The sequence below is a fragment of the Nomascus leucogenys genome, chromosome 10, assembly GCF_006542625.1.
Source record: "Nomascus leucogenys isolate Asia chromosome 10, Asia_NLE_v1, whole genome shotgun sequence".
NCBI classification, from domain to species: domain Eukaryota; kingdom Metazoa; phylum Chordata; class Mammalia; order Primates; family Hylobatidae; genus Nomascus; species Nomascus leucogenys.
The window spans coordinates 323,238-347,324 of record NC_044390.1 but is presented as its reverse complement, the minus strand read 5'-3'; the positions used below and the strand labels follow the sequence as shown (position 1 = coordinate 347,324).

The 24,087-nt window shown below is 49.0% G+C and overlaps 1 protein-coding gene across 6 annotated transcripts in view; it reads left to right on the top strand.

The window, feature by feature from the left end:
- Positions 1 to 304: 304 nt before the first annotated feature.
- Positions 305 to 24,087, top strand: part of ZNF8 (zinc finger protein 8) — a 37,724-nt gene continuing 13,941 nt past the window's right edge. For 2 of the 6 annotated variants that reach the window (XR_004031887.1, XR_004031886.1), the window contains exons 1-5: positions 305 to 586; positions 9,812 to 9,938; positions 10,204 to 10,299; positions 12,470 to 12,547; positions 18,153 to 19,636. Coding sequence is in view for 3 of the 6 variants with exons in the window: in XM_030819448.1 (XP_030675308.1) it covers positions 488 to 586; positions 9,812 to 9,938; positions 10,204 to 10,299; positions 12,470 to 12,547; positions 18,153 to 19,591 (1,839 nt within the window). In the remaining 3 variants the exon portion in view is untranslated. Of the gene's footprint in view, positions 587 to 1,949; positions 3,264 to 9,811; positions 9,939 to 10,203; positions 10,300 to 12,469; positions 12,548 to 18,152; positions 19,927 to 24,087 lie in introns of those variants that run through there. The other 4 variants (XM_030819448.1, XM_030819449.1, XR_004031888.1 and 1 more) reach the window with 4 other exon arrangements.

Below are 24,087 nucleotides of genomic sequence, written 5' to 3'. Positions count from 1 at the left end.
CCACACCATTAGAACTAGGAGGAAAGCTGAGCCCAGTGACAGGCTCCAAAATGAACACACAGGGCTGGGCACAGTGGCTCATTCCTGTAATCCCAGCACTTTCAGAGGCTGAGGCAGACAAGATTGCTTTGAGCTCCGGAGTTCAAGACCAGCCTGGGCAACATGGCAAAATCCAGTCTCTACAAAAATTAGCCCGGCGTGGTGGTTCTCACCTGTGCTCCCAGCGACTCAGGAGGCTAAGGCTGGAGGATCACTTGAGCCTGGGAAGCGGAGGTTACAATGAGCCAAGATTGCAGCACTGCATTCCAGCCTGGACAACAGAGTGAGACCCTGTCTCAAAAAACAAGCAACAAAAAAAGAACACACAGCCTTCCCCTAAAGAGAGTAGATCCTTGCACACCTGCCCCTGCCTCTCCAACACTGGTGGCCACTGTTCAGGGGAAGGCAACAGATCCTCCTAGTACCTTCTCTGCCTACAGAGAAGGGGATGCTGCCTGGGACCTTTTTGGGACTCGCAATAGAAGACAGATTTAGTCTCCTGGAAGGCTGCCTGATCCAGTTCCCACAGCAGCTGCCACTTGCTCAGGTGAGTGAAGACATCTGTCAAAAGACAGAATTTTATTTTTATTTTATTATTATTATTTTTTGCGACGGAGTCTCACTCTGTCGCCCAGGCTGGAGTGCAGTGGTGCAATCTTGGCTCACCGCGACCTCTGCCTCCCTGGTTCAAACGATTCTCCTGCCTCAGCCTCCTGAGTATCTGGGATTACAGGCACCCGCCACCACACCTGGCTAATTTTTGTATTTGTAGTAGAGACAAGGTTTCACCATGTTGGCCAGGCTGGTCTCAAACTCCTGACCTCAGGTGATCCACCCACCTCAGCCTCCCAAAGTGCTGGGATTAGAGGTGTGAGCCACCACACCCAGCCAAAAGACAAAATTTTAACAAATTCGGTTAAAGATCGAATTGGCTTTTATTTGTGATTCATGAATCTGGGCAGCCTCCACTCTGCAAAACAGAACGAGGGCTCCCACGGGGCAAATGGTAGAATAGTGGTTTTTGTAAGGTGGGAACAGGAAACAGAACAATAGAGAAAAGGCTAATTAGTTAACACTAGGTTACTTTTCTTGTAGGGATTAAAGCAGAGGGGACTTCCTTATTATGCTGCTCAGGTAGACTGGAAATCTGGTATGTTTAGGGATCTACCTGCTTAAAGTATCAGTCTGATTATGTGGCATTTAGCCTAAGTGACTCTGTCTTGGTTTGGTCTGGTCTCATGAGGCCTAGAGCAGGAGCTCAGTCCAAAACCATGTCCTCTCATAATTTTGTGTAACTTGCCTAACACCTGCCCCTTCTCAGGAGCGAGGCCCAGCAAAGAGCAGAGAGGGTACAGGGCCAGAAGGATCTGAGAGAGTGTGGCCAGCTTGCGCCCCTCGGGAGTCAGCTGCTCCGTCCCCACTGGTGACGTCTTCACCCCTTCAACACGGTGTGAAGGGCCATGTCATGGTTGATCTTCAGTCCCTCAGACTACACCATCGGCCCCATGGGGGTGAGCAAATAACAAGTAACTATACTCTTCCCTGCTATGTGTCTGGCTCTTGGTAAAAATTTTAAAAAAATTAAAAATTGTTGCGGTTTGGATGCAACATTTTTGAATGGAAATCTGCTTTCCCATTTTTCTTTTTTAATAACTTTTTTTTTTTTTTTTTGAAACGGGGTCTTGCTCTGTCACCCAGGCTGGAGTGCAGTGGCCTGACCTCGGCTCATGGCAACCTCTGCCTCCCAGGTTCAAGCGATTCTCCTGCCTCAGCCTCCCTAGAAGCTGGGACTACAGGTGCCCTCCACCACGCCCGGCTAATTTTTGTATTTTTAGTAGGACGGGGTTTCACCATATTGGCCAGGCTGGTCTGGAACTCCTGACATCGTGATCTGCCCGCCTCGGCCTCCCAAAGTGCTGGGATTATAGGGGTTAGCCACCGCACCCGACCTTTAATAAACATTTTAATAGACTACAACAGACCCACAGAAAAGACACATCACAAAGTGAACACCCACAGGGAGAAGCAATAGGACTGTCAGAGCGATTCCATTTTGAATGAGGGCTAGGAAAATGAGGCTGGGCTGCATTCCCAGAAAAGTAGGTATTCCTAACCTCTAGATGTTTACGGTTAAGGGAACAAATTAATAATTGTTACTAAAACACACCCAGACTTGGGAGTGTCCAGATATCCCGGCATCTAGAGAACAAAGGCATTCCTAATTTTGCTTTAAAAATAATATCGATTCTTGAAAAATACAGTAAGAAAATTAATCCTTTTTCACAAAACCTTGTAGCAGAGCACATCTCCCCAAAATCTATTTTTAGCCTAAATATATACAAGCATTGTACCTAGGGTGTATACGTTCCTCTTACTTTCAGGAACGTCCTACTGTCTAAGGGGTAGCTGTTTCACAACTTTACTTTCTTAACAAACTTGCTTTTACTTTGCACTGCGGACTCGCCCTGAATTTTGTCTTGCGCGAGATCCAAGAACCCTCCCTTGGGGTCTGAATCGGACCCCTTTCCTGTAACACGACCACCGCTCCGAGCCTCCCCGCTTCCAGCCGCTACGCCCAAAGTCTTTTATATGAACAAACCCCTAACTCGTCCTGTGACTTTGATGCGTGTGCCTTTTAGGCACCGGGGAGCAGAGGGTAAAGCGGAGCAGCCCCGGGCCTCCTCCCGCGCAAGTTCACGGGAAGAGCAGGTCCGGCCCACGCAGACGTGCACGGCCCCCAGCAATTAGGAGGAGCGGACGGTCCCCACCCCCACAATCAGCCGTCTCTCGGGGTCCGCCCGCGCTCCCTGCCCACGAGTGAGGCCTCCGGTTGCCCGCACCCTAAGGGGCATCGCAGCCCGGAGCAACACCGCCCCCACCAGCCTTAGCTGAGCGCTCCCATTGGCCAGAGGCCAGCGGGTGGAGGCTCCCATTGGCCATCGGCCATAATGCTTCCATTGGTCGGAGGCCAGGCCAGCGGAGACTCCCATTGGCCGAGAGCTGTGGTTCGCCGCACGGCCTACTGGGAGTTGTAGTCGCCGCGTCGCCGGTGAGGCCGCCATTGTCCGGCGTTCGGCGAGTCGGGTGGTCCCTTTGACTGGAGTGCCTCTCTGGTCCTGGAATCACCTCAGGCGCTGTCCTTCACTGGGCGATCCAGCATGGACCCCGAGGACGAATGGGCAGCGGGAGTGATGTCTGTGGGGCCGCCGGCGGCCCGGCTTCAGGTAACAATAACAACAATAACGACGGCCGCGGGCTCCGGGCAAGCGTCTCCCGCGGAGACTGACCCTTTCACCTCGCGGCGCGGTGTGAGCGGCACCGCTGTTAATGCCCTTGACACGTGGGGAAACTCAGGCGCGGGTCGGGCCTGGCCGGTCAGAGAGGGGGCCGGGGTTCCAACCAGGCGCCTGGCCCCCGAATGCGCATGCTCCACGCGGCCCTGTCCTCCCCAGGGCTGGGGTCGGTCCTTCCCGAGAGAATCGAGCAGGCCCAGCTCCTGCGTTCGGCTCCGCCCCGCCGACACCCTTGCCCATTCCAGGAAGGTCTGTCCTCGTGTTGACTGATAACAGTAATTGTAGCGTTGGCCGGGTGCCCAGGTAGCAAGAATCATCGAATAGAGATGCTTTAACGCGTGGAGTCAGCGGACACCCACCGGGACCCCAGCACCGCGAAGCCCCTGCCCTGGGGCTTGGGCACAACCTCTTGGGGGCAACGATGGGTCACCACGCACTGAGTGTGATGAGAGTGACTACCAGGGTCGTCCCCTGCGAGACTGTGGGAGAACTGCAGTGCAGGGCGGTCAGTGTTTGCAGGGCCATCTGGCCATCAGAGCTCCACTTTCTAGACAAAGTGGCTGCTGCCTGTGTTCTCCATAAAGCTGCCTCGCGTGGCAGGAAACAACAATAATTATACTTCCTCAAGCTCTGCAACTTTGAAATTATATACTGGTTTTTTTTGTCGTTGGTTTGTTCATGGGGATTTGCATTATTTCAGATTTGGTACACAAAGTGAGACTTGATAATCTTAGGTTGCAGGTTTTCAGATGTGTGTTACTCCAAATTTGCATGAAATGCTACTACGTTTTATTTTGTTCTTGCTGTGGATGGGGGACACGGAATGAGCCGTAAGAAAGGCTTGAGGGAAAGTGTATTAGTTACCTGTTGCTGTGTAACTCAAAACTTCGTGACCTGGAACAACAATAAATGTCTCACAAGTTCTGACAGTTAGGAGTAATGGAATGTCCTAGCTGGTGGTTCTGGTTCAGGCCCATGAAGTTACAGTGAAGATGTCAGCATAGCTGTTGTCACCTGAGACCTAACTGAGGCTGGAGGATCCACCTCCCGGATGGCTCACTCACATGTCTGTCGATAGGAGACCTCAGTTGTTCTCCATGTAGGCCTCTCTTTGGAACTGCTGGGGACCTTACAGCATGGCATCTGGCTTCCCACAGAACAAGTGATCCAGGAGAGGGCCAGGTAGAAACTGTAACACCTTCCATGACCTGGATTCAGAATTCACACTCTTGTCACTTCTACAGTGTCTTACTGGTTACAAAGTCAACCTTGTTCAGTGTTGGAGGGGACCACATCAGGGCTGGAGGTCATTGGCAGAGGTGGTGGGGGAGCATCTTGGAGGCTGTCCATCACAGGAGACAAGGGCCAGAATGGAGAGCTTCAAGGTCCAGTGTTTTATCTGGTTATCTGTGTCTGCTGTAACAATTCACTACAAATTTTGTGGCTTAAAACATTTGTTCTTAGGTTCTGGAGGTCAGAAGTCTGAAATCGGTTTTCTGGTCTGGAATCAAGGTATGAGCAGAGTTACCCTCCCTACCAAGGTTCTAGGGTAGAATGTTTTCTTGTCTTTTCCAGCTGTGAGAGCTACAGACCTATTCCTTGCCTCATGGCCCTTTGCCCGTCTTCAAAGCCAGCATTGTAACATGTTGCTTCAGTGATCATATTGCCTTATGTCTTCTATAGTCATAGCTCCCTCTGTCTACCTCTTATAAAGACACTTGTGATTGCATTTAGGGCCCACCTGGATAATCCAGGATAATTTTTCTGTTTGAAAATCCTAATCACATCTGCACAGTTCCTTTTACCATATATAGTAATACTCACAGGTTCTAGGAACTAGGACCTGGATATCCTTGGAGGCCATTCTATATCTCAGTCTACCATAGCCAGGCTGAGAGGAGCCATCCAGTATTCAGTGATGAGAAGGAGCCATTCACGTGTTTTAAGCAGGACTAGCATAGGGTTGAAAAAACCCACTCATGCATTAGGGGCTGGTGGGAAGGGAGATACTGACAGCTCAACTAAGTGGGAAAAAGAGAGGAGTGGTTAGGGCCCAGTGACCAGGTGTTGGCTGATGCTGGGGTGGCCTGGTCAGCAGAAGAATATGTAAAGGAGAAACATCTGAGCACAGCCCCACCCCTTTAGGCTCCAGAAGTGCAAGACAAGAGGGAAGGCTACAGGGATCTGATGTGGGGCAAAAAGAACATCATGAGACAACAAGGAGTGGGCTTCTGCTAGAATTCCAAGAAGGAGGCCAAGAGGAGGCATGAAGGACTTGTATGATGCCACTGAGAATTCTCATGGCTTGGACAGACCAGTACTCAGTGGACCTGGTGTCTAGGCTGTCACCAGTGACTCTTGCAGAAGGGGTGATGATGGGAGGTGGGGGCAGGAGGCACGGGAAGCACATATCAAAATTGGTGGACATTCTGAGTGGAGGAAAGCGAAGACAGAGACAGGAGCAGAGACCTCAGTTCCCAACCAAAGGCATCTTTCTGTATGTTTCCTATCAGAGCCACCTGCTACCTGTACTAAAATTTCTTTCGTGTTTTTTAATCTACTCATGTTTTTCTTAAAAGGAAATATACCTTTAAAATTGAAGTATTTGGGGCCTGGTGCAGTGGCTCATGCCTGTAATCCCAACACTTTGGGAGTCCACAGCGGATGGATCACTTCAGGTTAGGAGTTCAAGACCAGCCTGGCCAACATGATGCAATCCCATCTCTACTAAAAGTGCAAAAATTAACTGGGTTTGGTGGCACATGCCTGTAATCCCAGTTACTTGGGAAGCTGAGGTGGGAGAATCACATGAATCTGGGAGGTGGAGGTCGCAGTGAACTGAGATTGCACCACTGCACTGCAGCCTGGTCAACAGAGTGAGGCCTTATCTCAAAAAATAAAAAAATTGAAGTATTTGGTATGTGTGGTTTTGTTTTGTTTCGTTTTTTAACTTAGCAGCAACTCTGATGGTGTATGGTTTTGATTTTTTATTTCCCTGATGACTAATGGTGTTGAACATCTTTTCATGTACTTATTTGCCATTTGTGTATCTTCTTTTATATATTCTTCAAAGAAATAACTATACAGATTCTTTGCCTATTTTAACTGGGTTGTCTTTTTATTACCGAGTTGTATGTGTTCATTACATAGTCTAGATACAAGTCTCTTATCAGATACATGATTCCCAATTGTTATCTCCCATTCTGTGAGTTGTCTTTTCACTTTCTTGCTAATGTCCTTTGAACTACAAAAGTTTTGGTTTTGATGAAGTCCAATTGATTGCATTTAGTTGCTTATGCTTTTGGTTTCATATCTAAGAATCCCTTGCCAAATCCAAGGTTATAAAGATTTATCTCTGTTTTCCTCTAAGAGTTTTATAGTTTTAGCTCTTACTTTTTATTTTATTTATTTTTTTTTTTTGAGACGGAGTCTCACTGTGTCGCCCAGGCTGGAGTGCAATGGCACGATCTCGGCTCACTGCAACCTCTGCCTCCTAAGTTCAAGCAATTCTCCTGCCTCAGCCTCCCGAGTAGCTGGGACCACAGGCGCACGCTGCCATGCCCGGCTAATTTTTCATATTTTAGTAGAGACGGGGTTTCACCATGTTGCCCAAGCTAGTCACGAACTCCTGAGCTCAGGCAATCTGCCCGCCTCAGCCTCCCAAAGTGCTGGGATTACAGGCATGAGCCACCGCGCCCAGCCTCTTACATTTATGGCTTTGTTTTTATTTTATTTTATTTCTTTTTTTTCTCTTCTTTTTTTTTTTCTTTGAGACAGGATGTCACTCTGGTTGCTTAGGCTGGAGTGCGGTGGCATGATCTTGGCTCGCTGCAACCTCCTCCTCTCAGACTCAAGCACTCCTCCTACATCAGCCTTCCAAGTAGCTGGGACTACAGGCAGCCTGGCTAATTTTTTCTATTTTTTTTTTGTAGAGGCAGGGTTTTACCATGTTGCCTAGGCCGCTCTTGATCTCCTGGACTCGAGTGATCTGCCTGCCTCAGCCTCACAAAGTGCTGGGATTACAAGCATGAGCCACTCTGCCCAGCCAGCCTAATTTGTTTTGAGTTAATTTTTATATATGGTATAAGGTAGAAGTCTGTGTTGGTTTGAATGTGTGCCCCAAATTTCGTGTGTTGATAGTATTTGAAGGTGGTGACTTTTGGGAGAAATCTAGGATTAGATAAGGTTATCAGGTGGGCCTCCCTTGAGGGGACTAGTGGCTTTAGAAGGAGAGAGAGACCTGAGCTGGCACACTCTTGCCCTGTCACCATGTGATGCCCTCCACCATCTTATGACACAACAAGAAGGCCCTCACCAGATGCCAGTACCATGATATTAGACTTCCCAGCCTTCGGAACTGTAAGAAATAAACTTTTTTTTTTTTTATTGAGTCAGAGTCTCACTGTGTCGCCTGGGCTGGAGTGCAGTGGCGCGATCTTGACTCACTGCATGCTCTGCCCCCCGGGTTCACACCATTCTCCTGCCTCAGCCTCCCGTGTAGCTGGGACTACCGGCACCCGCCACGATGCCCAGCTAATTTTTTGTATTTTTAGTAGAGACGGGGTTTCACTGTGTTAGCCAGGATGGTCGCTATCTACTGACCTCGTGATCCGCCTGCCTCGGCCTCCCAAAGTGCTGGGATTACAGGCTTAAGCCACTGCGCCCAGCCCACAAATAAACTTTATCAAGCTTATTGAAAGAGAAAAAAAAAAGAAACTTTCTTTATAAAGTACCTTGTCTTTAGGAGGACAAGGCGGGAGGATCACTTGAGGTCAGGAGTTCGAGACCAGCCTGGCCAACATGGAGAAACCCTGTCTGTACTAAAAAATACAAAAATTAGTTGGATGTGGTTGCATGCACCTGTAGTCCCAGCTACTCAGGAGGCTGAGCCAGGAGAATCAACTGAATCCGGGAGGCAGAGGTTACAGTGAGCCAAGATTGTGCCACTGCACTCCAGCCTGATTGACAGAGTGAGACTCCATCTCGAGAAAAAAAGAAAAAAAACCAAAAACAATAAATTATCCAGTCTGTGATATTCTGTTACAGCAACAGAAAATATGCTGAGACAGGACTATCTTTACTCTTTTCCATGTGGCTATCCAGATGTCCTGTAGGAAGTGTTTGTAAACCACTTAATCATTATACAGCCCCCAAGGGGTGATGCTTTGTTGACATGGAAACTGGGAAGCAAAGATGCTTCTTGGGGACAAAATGACTGAGCCAAGACTCTGATCCAGAAATATCTGGCTTTCAAGCATGGCTGCAGAAGGGCCTTGTTTATGGGACACATTTTAGGTAATGTTGCATCAACTTATAAAAATCAGAATTTTTCACATAAAGGCCAGGCGCAGCGGCTCACGCCTGTAATCCCAGCACTTTGGGAGGCCAAGGCGGGTAGATCACTTGAGGCTAGGGGTTCGAGACCACCCTGGCCAACATGGTAAAACCCCGTCTTACTAAAAATACAAAAATTAGCCGGGCATGGTGGTGTGCTCCTGTAGTCCCAGCAACTAGGGAGGCTGGGGCAGGAGAATCACTTGAACCTGGGAGGCAGAGACTGTAGTAAATGGAGGTGGCACCACTGCACTCCAGCCTGGGTGACAGAGCGAGACTCTACCTCAAAAAGAAAAAGAATTTTTCACATAAAAATCTGACCTAATTTTCAGCCTCTCTTCAGAGGTGAGCTGTTCTGACAAAGGGACCTGTATTTTCCCATAATCAGTCAGTTCTGAGTCCCTGCTGCTCCTTCAGACAGGGTCCATGCTCCCCATCACCTCCAGTCCCACCACTCACAGGTAAGTGTCCTTGTGGGCTCTTAAACTGGCCTGCTTCTGTCATGTGAGCCGGCCTTGCCCTGAAAACAGGTGAATTTCTGACCCCAGCCTGTGTCTTCTTTTCAGGAAGGATGGTGAACCTCTTTTTTTTTTGAGATGGAGTCTCGCTCTGTCGCCTCACCTGGAGTGCAGGTGTAATCTTGGTTCACTGCAACCTCCGCCTCCTGGGCTCAAGCGATTCTGCTGCCTCAGCTTCCCAAGTAGCTGGGATTACAGGCACGTGCCACCACGCCTAGCCAATTTCACTTTGTATCTAATTATTAGTGAGTGTATTAGTTAGCTGCTGTGTAACTATCCTAAAACAGTATCTGTTTTACTTAAAACAGTAACTGTTTGTTTAGCTGACAAACCTGCAAATCAGTGGTTTAGGCCGGTCTCTGCTGGTACCCTCGTCTGTCTTGTCCGATGTAGGTCAGCTCTGCCTGGCGTTGTTGATCTTGGTGAGTCCTCTCACATGTCCTCACTGTACAACCCACACCTATGTGTAGTGGCCTAATAGGTGCCCATGAGACCTGACTCCCATCATTCATAACGTGCAGTCTCTCGTGACTTGGGCCTGCCTGTTTTCTCCTTTTCCATTCTTCCCCTGCCAGAAAGCACTGATGGAGATAGTCCGGCTGATTGAGAATGTGTGTGATGTTTCAGGAACCAGTGACCTTCCGGGATGTGGCTGTGGACTTTACCCAGGAGGAATGGGGGCAGCTGGACCCTACCCAGAGGATCCTCTACCGTGATGTGATGCTGGAGACCTTTGGGCACCTGCTCTCCGTAGGTAAGCCCTGCTTCGCAAGGTGTGATAGCTGATTCTCTCAGGGTTATAAGTCATGGGGCCTCTGGTGTGAGGACCTGACCTTGGGTCCTCACTCCCTATGGGAGTGCATGAAGAGGGAGGTCTGCCCTTTTCCATCGCAGTGCAGAGCTTCACCATGTTGTGAGGTGCCCATATGTCCTCACAGCCGGGAGTCTGGTCTGGAGCCTGGGCTTGTTGTTTCTCTGCCGAGCAGCCCCTCACCTCCTGTGTTTTTCCCCATTTCCAGGTCCTGAGCTTCCGAAGCCTGAAGTCATCTCCCAGCTGGAGCAAGGGACCGAGCTATGGGTGGCTGAGAGAGGAACCACCCAGGGCTGCCATCCAGGTGAGAACCTACTATGGGGAGCAGCTAATGGGAGCAGCCCAGCGGGTCACTGGAGATGCACTTCATGGAAAGGGTGGTGGTTGGTGGTCCCGAAGACCACCCCATTCACTAGGAGTACACAGGACTCAGCATAGAGTCATGCTGACAGCTCTCAGTATGAGACCAGCAAAGGGGAAAGGCGCATGGGGATAAGTCCAGAGGAAGCCAGGTATGAGCCTCCAGAGTCCCCTCACTGTGGAGTCATTCAGGATGTGCCAGGCTCCCCCAGCACTCAGGTGTGACAGCTCATGAGACATGAGCTCTACCAGGGAATCTTGTTAGAGACTCAGTGCTGGGAGTTTTGACTGAGGCTGTCACATAGACACTCTGCCTAGCACAGACCAAGATTCCAGACTATCAGGAGAAAGCCAGTGTTTGGAATAAACCACATAGTGTGTGCAGTGTGGGTGTAGTAAACCACTCTCATCAGTTAGGGTCATGGGAACCATCCCCAAATCCAAATTCTCAGTTGCAGCCAAGGGCTAACCTTGTGAACAGGCTTCTCCTAAGAATGCTGGTCTCAGGCCTGCCGTGTTAAATCTCTGCACAGTGCTCCATAGCCTTCTCACCTGTGCTCCCATCCTCTAAGCTCAGAGGTCATCACCTGTGCTCCAGTGCTGAGAATCCCACCCCTTCCTCCCTTCTCTGCTTTGTCTTCCCTTATAGGCTGCAGGTCATTCCCTCTCTCACCATCCTTCTCAGCATGTCCTTTCTGTGGGATCATTTCTGATATGTGAACCTGCCCTTCATCTTCTCCATTTCATTCTTGCATGTCCAGATTCTTTGTGTTTTGTGTTTTGTTTTGTTTTGTTTTGAAGACAGGGTCTCACTCTATCACCTCGGCCGGAGTGCAGTGGCGTAATCACGGTTCACTGCAGCCTTAACCTCCCTAGTTCAAATGATCCTCCCACCTCACCCTCCCGAGTAGCTGGGATTACAGACATGCACAACCATGCCCTGGTAATTTTTGTATTTTTAGTAGAGATGGGGTTTTGCCATGTTGCCAGGCTGGGCTCGAACTCCTGGGCTCAAGCAATCCACGTACTTTGGCCTCCCAAAGTGCTGGGACTACAGGTGTGAGCCACAGTGCCCAGCTTTTTTTTTTTTTTTTTTTTTTTTTTTTTTTTTTGAGACAGTCTCTGTTGCATAGGCTGGAGTGGCAGCAGTATGATCATGGCTCACTGCAGCCTCAGCCTGCCTGGCACAAATGATCCTCCTTCAGCCTCTTGAGTAGCTGGGACTACAGGTGTGTACCCCCGCACCTGGCTAATTTTCTTTTTAAATTTTTTTGTAGAGACACAGAGTCGCACTGTGTTGCCCAGGCTGGTCTCAAACTCCTGGGCTCAAGCAATCCTCCCGTCTTGGCCTCTCAAAGTGCTGGGATTACAGGCATTAGCCACTGCATCTGGCTTTTTTTTTTTGAGACAGTCTCACTCTGTTGCACAGGCTGGAGTGCAGTTGCATGATCTCAGTCTCCTAAGCTCAAGTGATCCACCTATCTAAACCTCCGTAGTAGCTGTTACTACAGGTGTATACCCCCATACCCAGCTAATTTTCTTGATTTTTTTTCTTTTTCTTTTTTAAAAATTATTTTACTTTTTTTTCTTTCTTTCTTTCTTTTTTTGTAGAGGCTGCTCAAACTAACTCTTGTCCAGGCTGCAGGGCTGCTCAAACTAACTCCTAGGCTCAAGCAATCCTGCCTCAACCTCCTAAGTGCTGGGATTATAGGCGTAAGCCACTATGCCTGACTTTTTGTTTGTTTGTGTGTCTTTTTTTTTTTTTTTTTTTTTTAAATAGAGATGAGATCTTTCTACACTGCCCAGGCTGGTCTCAAACTCCTGAGCTCCAGCAGTCCTCTTGCCTCAGCCACTGAAAGTGCTGGGATTACAGGTGTGAGCCGCTGTACCTGGTCACATGTCTAGATTCTGTAAACTTGTTCCCCACACCCTTCTTTATTCTCTTATCAGTAAGAATTGTGTTTAGCTATAAACACCCTGAAACCAGGTTGGAGCAGCTTGGAAAAAAAAGAAAAAAAAGAAGCATTTTTCTCGTAAAACAGGAGCCCTGAGTCCGCTGGTACTGTCTTAGCATCTCAGAGGTGCCAGGGCTGATTGTTCTGTGATTTTCCCAGGCTGCCCTTGGGATTACAGTACAGCTGCAGCAGCTCCAGCCATCACAACTGTGCTCCATGCAGGAAGGAGGGAAAGAAGTAGGAAGAATTCTGCCAGCCACATCTGTCCCCTTTGGAGAGAACTCCAGATATCACCTATTGGGGTCTCTTCAGCCAGAACTAGGTCACCTCCTCTTGCACTGACCCTAGTTGCTAGGGAGGCTGGAAAGCTAGGAGGTGTCTAGATTGTCATAGTTGGCTTGGGCAAGTCATGATCCCTTTGCTGTGGCTTGTGTGTTGGTACCCTGACCACATTCTAGAGCAAATAGCATCTGGCCGTGGGATGTACAACCAGCAATGCCTGCAGATTAGCCTCCCACCCAAATACTTCTGATGCCAGCCAGGGCTTTGTGATTCTGCAGAAAAACACATGTGCCCCATGATAGCATATGACCCATCAACCGGGAGTCGGGTGAATCTGCTGCAGACCCTGTTTTCCTGTCCCTTTCATTGGTTGTCACTACGGTTACTTCAGACATGTATGTCAGAAGCAAATTTTCATCACCCTGGGCATATGCCTGTCACTCACAAGTCTTATGCCATAACCAAATCCAGGATCTAAAACGTGTGCCCAGAAATACTAAGCAAAATGTCATGCTTGCATGGATTAGGAGTATGGGGTCAAAATCATGATGGACAGTTTCAATAACTTAATACCTAGACAGTTACAAATACTCCAGAAGCAGAAGGTTTTCAAGGCTTTATGTTAAGACAGAAACATATTTTCCATGTAATGCTTCGTATTAGTTTCCTGTTGCTCCTGTAACAAAGTACCACAATCCAGGTGGCTTGAAAAAGCACCGATTTGGCCGGACGCGGTGGCTCAGCCCTATCATTCCAGCACTTTGGGAGGCCAGGGCGGACGGATCCCTTGAGTCAGGAGTTTGAGACTAGCCTGGCCAACATGGCACAACACTGTTTCTACTAAAAATACAAAAATTAGCCAGGCGTGGTTGTGCATACCTGTAATCCCAGCTACTAAGGAGGCTGAGGCGCAAGAATCTCTTAAACCCAGGGGGTGGAGGTTGCAGTGAGCTGAGATCATGCCACTGCACTCCAGCCTGGGCAACAGAGCAAAACTCTGTCTCAAAACAAACAAAAAAAAGATTTATTTTCTTCTATTTGTGGAAGTCGGAAGTTCAAAATGGTTCATCAGGGCTGGTTCCTCTGGCGGCTCCCAGAGAGAATGCATTTCTGTCTTTCTCAGCAACTGGAGGCTGCCCAGACTCCTTGGCTCATAGACCCTTCCTCCATCTTCAGAGGGCTTCACTCTGACCCATTTCCATCATCACAACCCCTTCCCTGACTCAGACCCTTCTGCTGCCCTCCTATATGGACCCTTTGGTCCGATTTAGGGCCCCAGGATAATCTCCCATTTCAAGATTCTTTTTATTTACTTTCTTTTTTGTTTTTTTGAGACAGAGTCTCACTCTCTCACAAGGCTGGAGTGCAGTGGTGTGATCTCGGCTCACTGCAAGCTCCACCTCCCGGGTTCAAGCGATCCTCCTGCCTCAGCCTCCCGAGTAGCTGAGACTTCCGGCACGTGCCACCACGCCCAGCTCATTTTTTGTATTTTTAGTAGAGATGGGATTTCACCATGTTGGCCAGGATGGTCTCAATCTCTTGACCACGTGATCCGCCTGCCTCAGCCTCCCAAAGTGCTGGGATTACAGGCATCAGCCACCGCGCCTGGCCCATTTCAAGATTCTTAATCACAGCTACAATATCCCTTTTGCCACATAAGGTTCCAGGGATTGGGATGGGGACATCTTTGAGGGGCCATTATTCAGCATATCACATGATTAAAAGAGTAAATTTTTCAATTATTTTTAAGGAAAAGAAGCCTAGTCAATAGAAGAAGACCCCGTCTCTACAAAAAAATTTAAAAATTATCTGGCATGGTGGTGTGTGCCTGTAGTCCTAGCTACTTAGGAGGCTGAGCGGGGAGGATCACTTAAGCCCAGGAGTTTGAGGCTACAGTCAGCTACAACTGCACCACTGTACTCCAGGCTGAGCAACAGAGCATTAAAAAATAAAGGAAAAGAGGCCAGGCATGGTGGCTTATGCCTGTAATCCCAGAATTTTGGGAGGCCGAGGCGGGTGGTTCGCTTGAGTCCAAGTGTTCAAGACCAGCCTGGGCAACCTGGCAAAACCACATCTCTACAAAACATGCAAAAAAATTAGCTGGGTGTGGTGGTACATGCCTGTGGTCTCATCTATTCAGGAGGCTGAGCCCAGGAGGTTGCAGTGAGCTGAGATCATGCCACTGCACTTCAATCTGGGTGACAGAGTAAGACCTTGTCTCAAAAATAAAATAATGGTAAAGAATCCCTGTCCAGGCAGATCCCACACCCAGTGCACTCACAGGGGTTTGCGGGCGATCTCAAGCACCTCCTTGGCCCCTGTCACTCGTCTGGCATCATTCCTTACTGGTTCCCTTGCTTCACTTGCTGCAGGCCACCTCCTGGCTGACTGCAGTCCCAGCTCTTCTCCCATTTCCTCTCTTCATCAACTGCTCACCCTCTCTCCCGGAGACTCCGTGGCTTCCCAAGTGCCAGGATCAGTGAGTCGTTCTGGGCAGCCAGGAGTCAGGCTGGAGTTGGAGCCTGTCTCAACCTCAGTGCTCTTTGCTGTTCCTGGCCAGGCCAGTTCACTAGTGTTCTCAAGTCCCCTCCTCCGGATGTTCTTCCACACTCTCCCAGCAGGCAGCACTGGTCTCGGCCGGGGTCACAGTGTTGTGTTTAGTCTCTGTGTTTTGTCCACGTTGTCTCTCAGGCAGTCTCCCGGCTCACGAGCCTGTTCCACGGATGTTCCTGAGGACCTGCCATGTGCTGCTGTTTGTGCTGTGGACGCAGCAAAGAATGACAGGAAAGGCTGGGCCCTCACTCAGCATCTGAGAGATGGATGCCAGTGCCAGGCAGTGATGAGGCTGTAAAGGAAAATGCACCTGGGGAGGGCGAGATGGGGCGCTCATGTCCCAGGACTGGCAGGGAGGCCTCTCTGAAAAGTGACTCAAACTGGGGCACAGGGAGCAAGGTGGGCAGATGTCTGGGGATGAGGGTTCTTGGCAGAGGGAGCAGCAGGTACAAAGGGCCCCAGGAAGGAGTATGTGGGATGCATTGGAGGGATGTGAGGAGCCATGTGGGGCAGAGTGGGTGTGGGGCAAGAGTCAGGAGGTGAGGCCAGCCAGGGCATGGTGGAGAAGGGCACAGGGTCGTGTCCATCCTCAGAAGTGACTGCAGAGTGAATGGAGGAATGACCAGGGCTGGCTTGCAGTGGGGAGGAGGGTGGGTCTGTTTGGTTTTGCATAATAGCTTTATCAAGATACAATTCACATACCACAAGTTCACCTATTAAAGTGTACTGCTCAGCGGTTTTAAGTATATTCTCACATTGTGTGCATGTATCTTTACTATCTAATTACAGAACATTTCATCACCATCTGAGTCACCTTGGGGTACCATGACAAAAACCACCGCCTGGGTGTCTTACACAACAGACATTTATTTCTCACGGTTCTGTAGGCTGGAATTCCAAGAGCACAGTGCCAGCTGATTGGGGCTGTGGTAAGGGCCCCTTCCTCGATTGCAGAAGGCCGCCTTCTCCCTGTGCCCTCATACGGCAGAGAGAGGAAGCAAGCCCTGTGGTATTTCTTCTTACAAGGTCACTAATCTCATTCTTAAAGGCCCCACCCTCGTGACCTAGTCACCTCCCGAAGGCCTCATCTCCAAATACCCTCACATTGGGAATTAGGTTTTCAACATAGGAATTTTGCTATCGACATTCAGTCCATATCAGTCACCCCAAAAGTAACCCATTAGCAGTCACCCTCCGTCTTTCCCATCCCCTGCCAACCAGTAACCTACTTTCTGTCTCCATGGATTTGCCTGTTCTAGACATTCTATACGAATGGAATCTTACAATTTGTGACCTTTGTATCTGGCTTCTTTCACTCAGCAGAATGTTTTCCGGCTTATCCATGTTGCAGCAGATGTCAGTACTTTGTTCTTTTTTGTGGCCGCATAATATCCCATTGTGTGGATAGACCATATTTTGTTTATCCGTTTGTTGAGGGGCATTTGGGTTGCTTCCACTTTTGGCTATTAATTAATAGTGCTACTATGAACATTAGTGTATAAATTTTTGTGAAGTGACTTATATTTTAGAAGAAACCTCTGGGTGCTATGTAGAGAGTCAATTTTTTTTTTTTTTTTTTTTTTGAGACAGAGTCTCTGCTTGGTCGCCGAGGCAGGAGTGCAGTGGTTTGATTTTGGCTCACTGCAACCTCCGCCTCCAGGGTTCAAGCAATTCTCATGCCTTAGGCTCCTGAGTGGCTGGGACTACAGGTATATAACACCATGCCCGAATAATTTTTGTATTTTTAGTAGAGACAGGGTTGGCCAGGCTGGTCTTGAACTCCTGACCTCAAGTGATCCTCCTGCCTCGGCTTCCCAAAGTGCTAGGATTACAGGCGTGAGCCACCGGGCCTAGCCAGAGGGTCAAATTTGGGGGCCAGAGGTGACAGAGCAGGAAGCCTGGCACCTGGCCAGCCTCAGCTCCTCCAGTATCTCTCCTGTTGTCAAGCTCTCGTTCATTCGTTCCCTCGATACGTTCCTTCAGCATTCACTGAGACATATTTTTGAGCTTCCACTACTTGTCATTTCTAAGCACTGGCTGTGAACATTCTAGTGTGGTGAGGTGGACCCGGAATGAATGAACACATGATGTGTATTTTGGTCAGGACACCAGCAGATGAGGGGGCTTGAAGAGGGCTTGGGGAAAGTGGGGAGCCTGGCTTATAACAGTCCCTGTCCTAATCCCCAGAACTGGTTATCTTGGATACTGGGTGAGCAAAAGGGTCAGAATCAGACAAGGAGATGTGACGGCAGAAGCAGAGGTGAGTGAGAGAGATCTGAAGATGCTGTGCTCGGCTCCAGAGGTGAAGGAAAGGCCAGGAATGCAGGCGGCCTCTAGGAATGGGAAGACGCAAGGATTTTCCCCAGAACCTCCCGAAGAGAAACCAGCCCTGCCAGCACCTTGATTTTAGGACTTCTGCATTCCAGAACCATAAGATAATAAGTGTGAGGCCGGGTGCGGTGGCTCACGCTTGTAATCCCAGCACTTTGGGAGGCCAAGGCGGGCGGATCACGAGGTCAGGAGATCGAGACCATGGTGAAACCCCGTCTCTACTAAAAATACAAAAAATTAGCCGGGCGTGGTGGCGGGCGCCTGTAGTCCCAGCTACTTGGAGAGGCTGAGGCAGGAGAATGGCCTGAACCCAGGAGGCGGAGCTTGCAGTGAGCCGAGATTGCGCCACTGCACTCCAGCCTGGGCGACAGAGCGAGACTCCGTCTCAAAAAAAAAAAAAAAAAAAGTGTGTTTTAAGTTACAGCAGCAAACAGGGAACTCATATAGCTTCACTTCATTGCCAGTGCATGGCCCACAGCAGGTGCTCAATAAATGTTTATTGAATGAGTGAAGCCGCGTCTGAGGGCACTTGATGTTAAAATAAGAGGAGAATCAGGGGACTTGCCAGGGCAACTGGTTAGGACCCCAGTTCAATATCAGGCCTATGGTGTTGGAGGCCTGTTCCCCTTCCTTTTATTTCTCCCAACAGCTCAGAGATCTTTGGGTTTTCTTTCAGGCTGGGAGCCTCGATCTGAAAGCCAAGCATCACGCAAGGAAGAGGGCCTTCCTGAAGAGGAGCCATGCCACGTCACGGGAAGGGAAGGGTTCCCGACAGATGCTCCTTATCCCACCACGTTAGGGAAAGACAGGGAGCGTCAGAGCCAGGGTCTGGCACTCAAGGAGCAGGAAAACTTGAAGCAGTTGGAATTTGGCCTCAAGGAAGCACCAGTTCAAGATCAAGGCTACAAAACTCTCCGACTCGGGGAAAACGGCGTCCTGAGTTCAAGCCCAAATCCATTCCCAGAGATCTCTAGAGGGGAGTATTTGTATACTTACGACTCACAAATTACAGACTCAGAACATAACTCCAGCTTAGTCAATCAGCAGACAGGCTCCCCAGGAAAACAGCCCAGTGAAAACAGTGACTGTCGCAGAGCTTCCAGTCAGGCCATTCCAGTTACGGAACTCACAAAAAGCCAGGTGCAGGACAAACCCTACAAATGTACTGACTGTGGGAAGTCGTTTAACCATAACGCACACCTCACCGTGCACAAGAGGATTCATACGGGAGAAAGACCTTATATGTGCAAGGAGTGTGGGAAAGCCTTCAGCCAGAACTCCTCCCTCGTCCAGCACGAGCGCATCCACACTGGAGACAAGCCCTACAAGTGTGCCGAATGTGGGAAGTCCTTCTGCCATAGTACACACCTTACCGTCCATCGGAGGATTCACACCGGGGAGAAGCCCTACGAGTGTCAGGACTGTGGGAGGGCCTTCAACCAGAACTCCTCCCTGGGGCGGCACAAGAGGACACACACTGGGGAGAAGCCATACACCTGCAGCGTGTGTGGGAAATCCTTCTCTCGGACCACTTGCCTTTTCCTGCACCTGAGAACTCACACCGAGGAGAGGCCCTACGAGTGTAACCACTGCGGGAAGGGCTTCAGGCACAGCTCATCCCTGGCCCAGCACCAGCGGAAGCACGCAGGGGAGAAGCCCTTTGAGTGCCGCCAGAGGCTGATCTTTGAGCAGACGCCAGCTCTCACAAAGCATGAATGGACAGAAGCCCTGGGCTGTGACCCACCTTTGAGTCAAGATGAGAGGACTCACCGGAGCGACAGACCCTTCAAATGTAATCAGTGTGGGAAGTGTTTCATTCAGAGCTCTCACCTCATCCGGCACCAGATAACTCACACCAGAGAGGAGCAGCCCCATGGGCGAAGCCGGCGGCATGAACAATCTTCGAGCAGGAACTCCCACCTGGTTCAGCACCAACACTCGAACTCCAGAAAGAGCTCTGCAGGCAGAGCAAAGGCAGGGCAGCCAGAAAGCAGAGCCCTGGCTTTGTTTGACATCCAAAAAATCATGCAAGAGAAAAACCCTGTGCACGTTATTGGGGTGGAAGAGCCTTCTGTGGGTGCTTCCATGTTATTTGACATCAGAGAATCCACATAGGAGAGAAACTTTGCTGATGACTTTTAACCACAAGTAAAAAATGTGGTAAGTCCACACAGTGCACTCATGAAAAGAGGGGCTGGGGGTAGAAATGTCATTGGTGACTTCTGACTTCCTAAGGAAATGATGCTTCCCAAGCACCCGAGGTTGGTTGGTCCCAAATCTATCAAACTCAGTGCCCTCTTTAGCGACATATTTTGTGACATTCCTTCCATTACACCACAGTGAGTTCGCAGGTAATATAACCTACCCACCTGTGTAATGTCAAAAAAATCAATATGCGGCCCCATTTTGTAAAGGATCATTAAAATGAAAGTAATTTATGGTAGAGTAAATTGTAGAGTAACGTGTACTGACTTGGTGCAGTATTTCTCCTTGTCACTGTGGGCCCAATTTTGCCAGGAGACCTAGGGCAGTAGCCTGTTGCTTGTGGACTGGTAGAGGGTATGATGTTGACCATGGCAATACTGTGAGGGGCCTTCCCATGTGGAACGTGACCTTCCAAAGTAGTGACTAACTCTTGGAAAAGTTTTTAACAACATAATATGCTATTGCATTTCTGGGAAATTCTGGGTAAATTCCAAGCATGCAGCAATTAGCTTGTGCTTATGTGTGAAGTCAGGTTAGGTTCTCAGTTCATACCCTGAAAACTGCTTATTCCACATCTGTTGATGTGGTCCACTGGGGGCAGTTCTGTTCCTCACCATCTTTGCAGCATGCATGGCTCCTGCCCATGTTTCAGCCACACCCCCAACCCAATTACGTGACTAGCCGCCATGAAATTTCACAGCATTCCCTGCAGGGGAGTGTCACAGCTCCTCTTGAAAAACATCTGGTGTTGCTATGAGCCAGAGGTTCTTTGTGTTTTGTTTGAGATGGAGTCTCGCTCTGTCACCCAGGCTGGAGTGCAATGGTGCAATCTGCTCACCACAACCTCCGCTTCCCAGGTTAAGGCAATTCTCCTGCCTTAGTCCCCCAAGTAGCTGGGATTACAGGCACCTGCCACCACGCCCAGCTAATTTTTGTATTTTTGGTAGAGATGGGGTTTCACCACGTTGGCCAGGCTGGTCTCAAACTCCTGACCTCATGATCCACCCGCCTCGGCCTCCCAAAGTGCTGGGATTACAGGCATGAGCCACCACGCCCAGCTGAGCCAGAGGTTCTTAACTGGTGGTGCTTTTGCCTCCAGGGCACATTTGGTGACATCTAAGGACATTTTTGGTTGCTGTGCCTGGAGCTTCCATGTAGTGGGTAGTGGGTAGAGGCCAGGGATGCTGCTCAACACCCTATGGTGCCCGGGACAGCTCCTCAACAAAGATTCTCTAGCTCCAAATGTCAATAGTGCCAAGGTGGGGAAGCCACGTGGGTATAAACCCAGACCAGAAATGTAGCTGACATTTTTAAAACTTCAAGCTGGGTGTGGTGGCTCACGCCTGTAATCCCAGCACTCTGGGAGGCTGATGAGGGTGGATCACTTGAGGTCAGGAGTTTGAGACTAGCCTGGGCCCATGGTGAAACCCCATCTCTACTAAAAATACAAAAATTAGCCAAGTGTGGTGGCATGCGCCTGTAATTCTAGCTACCTGGGGAGGCTGAGGCACGAGAATCGCTTGAACCTGGGAGGCAGAGGTTTCAGTGAACCGAGATCGCACCAGTGCACTCCAGCCTAGGTGACAGAGCAAGACTCTGTCTCAAAAAAAAAAAAAAAAAAAAAAAACCTTCAAATTGATTGATCAGGGCTGGACTAGACTAGAAATCATATAAGCTTGATTTTAACAGATGGTGTCATTAGCTAGTTTATACATGATGTACTTTTTAGTACATCCTTTACTGTTTTGCAGCATTCATAATTGATGTGAAATAAGGAAGATAATCCAATTTTTTTTTTTCTTTGAGACAGGGTCTCACTCTTTTGCCCAGGCTGGAGTCAGTGGTGTAATCACTGCTCACTTGCAGCCTGGACCTCCTGGGCTCAAGTGATCCTCCCACCCCAGCCTCCCAAGTAGCTGGGACCACAGGCATGTGCCACCATTCCTAATTTTTTTTATTTTTTGCAGAGACAGGGTCTCACTGTGTTGCCTAGGCTGGTCTCGAACCTTGGCGTCCCAAAGTGTTGGGATTATAGGCATGAGCCACTATGCCCGGCTACTTATTTTTCTAAGTAACCTTTAAGGATTTATTGTGGACATTTTCAAACATGAGTCATATATTTTTGCTGGTACTCCCATCTACCTCCCCACCACTCTCCTGCCCTGGATATGTATATAACCATGTTCGTCCACTGGGACAAAACCATTTTCACAATCATACTAAGCTGTCAGTTCGCATTTTTGCTGTGCACTGATAGCGTGAAAGCAATGGCAGGTAAAACTGCTGAGCCTGAGTTCAAAGCAGGGCAGTAGCCCTGAGGTTGTTCATATTCTTCTCCACTGGGCAATGCAGTAAAGAAAAAGAAAAGCTAATTTCATGTAATCTCTTTCTTTCTTTTTTTTTTTTTTGAGACGGAGTCTCATTCTGTCGCCCAGGCTGGAGAACAGTGGCACAATCTCAGTTCACTGCAACCTCCACCTCCCAGGTTCATGCCATTCTCCTGCCTCAGCCTCCTGAGTAGCTGGGACTACAGGTGTGTGCCATCTCGCCCAGCTACTTTTTTGTTTTTTTTTTTTTTTTTTTTTTTTTTGAGACGGAGTCTCACCCTGTCTCCCAGGCTGGAGTGCAGTGGCGCAATCTCGGCTCACTGCAAGCTCCGCCTCCCGGGTTCACGCCATTCTCCTGCCTCAGCCTCCCGAGTAGCTGGGACTGCAGGCGCCCGCCACCACGCCCGGCTAATTTTTTTGTATTTTTAGTAGAGACGGGGTTTCACCGTGTTAGCCAGGATGGTCTCAATCTCCTGACCTTGTGATCCGCCTGCCTGGGCCTCCCAAAGTGCTGGAATTACAGGCGTGAGCCACCGCACCTGGCCCTCTTTTTCTTTTTGAGACGGAGTATCTATCTGTCGCCCAGGCTGGAGTGCAGTGGCGCAATTTTGGCCCACTGCAAGCTCCGCCTCCCGGGTTCAAGCAGTTCTCGTGCTTCAGCCCTCTGAGTAGCTAGGATTACAGGTATGCACTACCGTGCCCAGCTAATTTTTGTATTTTTAGTAGAGATGGGGTTTTACCATGTTGGCCAGGCTGGTCTCAAACTCGTGACCTCAAGTGATCTGCCCACCTCAGTCTCCCAAAATGGTGAGATTACAGGTGTGAGCCACCGTGCCTGGCCTACTTTCACTGAATTTCTGTGATGAAACAGGAAAAATTAATTTTGTTAAATCTCAAGTAGAACTATATTGTCATTATCACATCTAAACAGATATCGTCAAATACCTAGTGTTCAGATGTTCTGGGTTGCCTCATAAATTTTATTTTCTATTTGTTTCATGGTAATCATAATCTAAACAAGATCCACACAGTGCATTTGGTTGGAATTTTTCTTTTTTTTTTTTTTTTTTTTTGAGATGGAGACTTGCTCTGTCACGCGGTTCACTGCAACCTCCCAGGTTCAAGCAGTTCTCCTGCCTCAGCCCCCCCTTTAGCTGGGACTGCAGGCATGCGCCACCACACTCAGCAAAGTTCTTAATTGTTTGTAGAGATGGGGTTTTACTATATTGCCTAGGCCAGTTTCAAACTCCTGGGCTCAGGCGATCCTCCCACCCTGGCCATCCAAAGTGCTAGGATTACAGGTGTGAGCCACTGCACCCTGCCAAACAGCAGTTTGAATAACCATGTTGGAACAGTTGAGCATTGGAACTCATTAGCGTCAGAACTTCCTGTGTCCATTTTTACTTTTTGGATGCTGGGAGTGTCACAACTCAGCGATCCAATCAAAGCAAAGCTGGCTTCCAGGATGCCAGAGCCAGCTTTGTTTTTCATTTCTAGAGGTTCAGCAGGACCCTGTGGATGGCCCAAGTTCGTTTCTCTGCACTTACCTTTTCGGGGTTGTCCTCAAAACATTGCCCGTGTCAGCTCTCACTTTTCACAGCAACTCTGGCCTCCTACCTTGGCCTGCGCCACTTCTATCTCCTTAGATAACCTTTCATTCGCATAGCTAAATGCTGCATCCTCAGACACTGCCACAATAAGAGTTCTGTGAGTTAGTACCATTTTATAGATAGGCAAAGTTAGGCACAGGACAAAAGCTAGTGGTAACTAGAACAAAAGTAACCAGCCCAAGCTAGGAAGTGGTGGAGTTAGAATTTGATGTTAGCACCCAGCTGACCATGGCTTAAACAGATTAGGCTTTGTTCAAAGGCTGTGTTTTCAGTGGCTCAGCTGTGTTATATCCAACGTTTTCTGCAATCTCTCAACCTTTCCATTGTGGTCATGGGGAGACTACCATGGCTCCAGCCTTTGCATCCACAGTGAAGACTGAAAGAAGGGGGAATGGGCAGGCCAACACTTATCTCTGATGATGTTTAAAGGAAAACATTCCCAGAAGCCTGCAGCACATGCCCCCCTTAG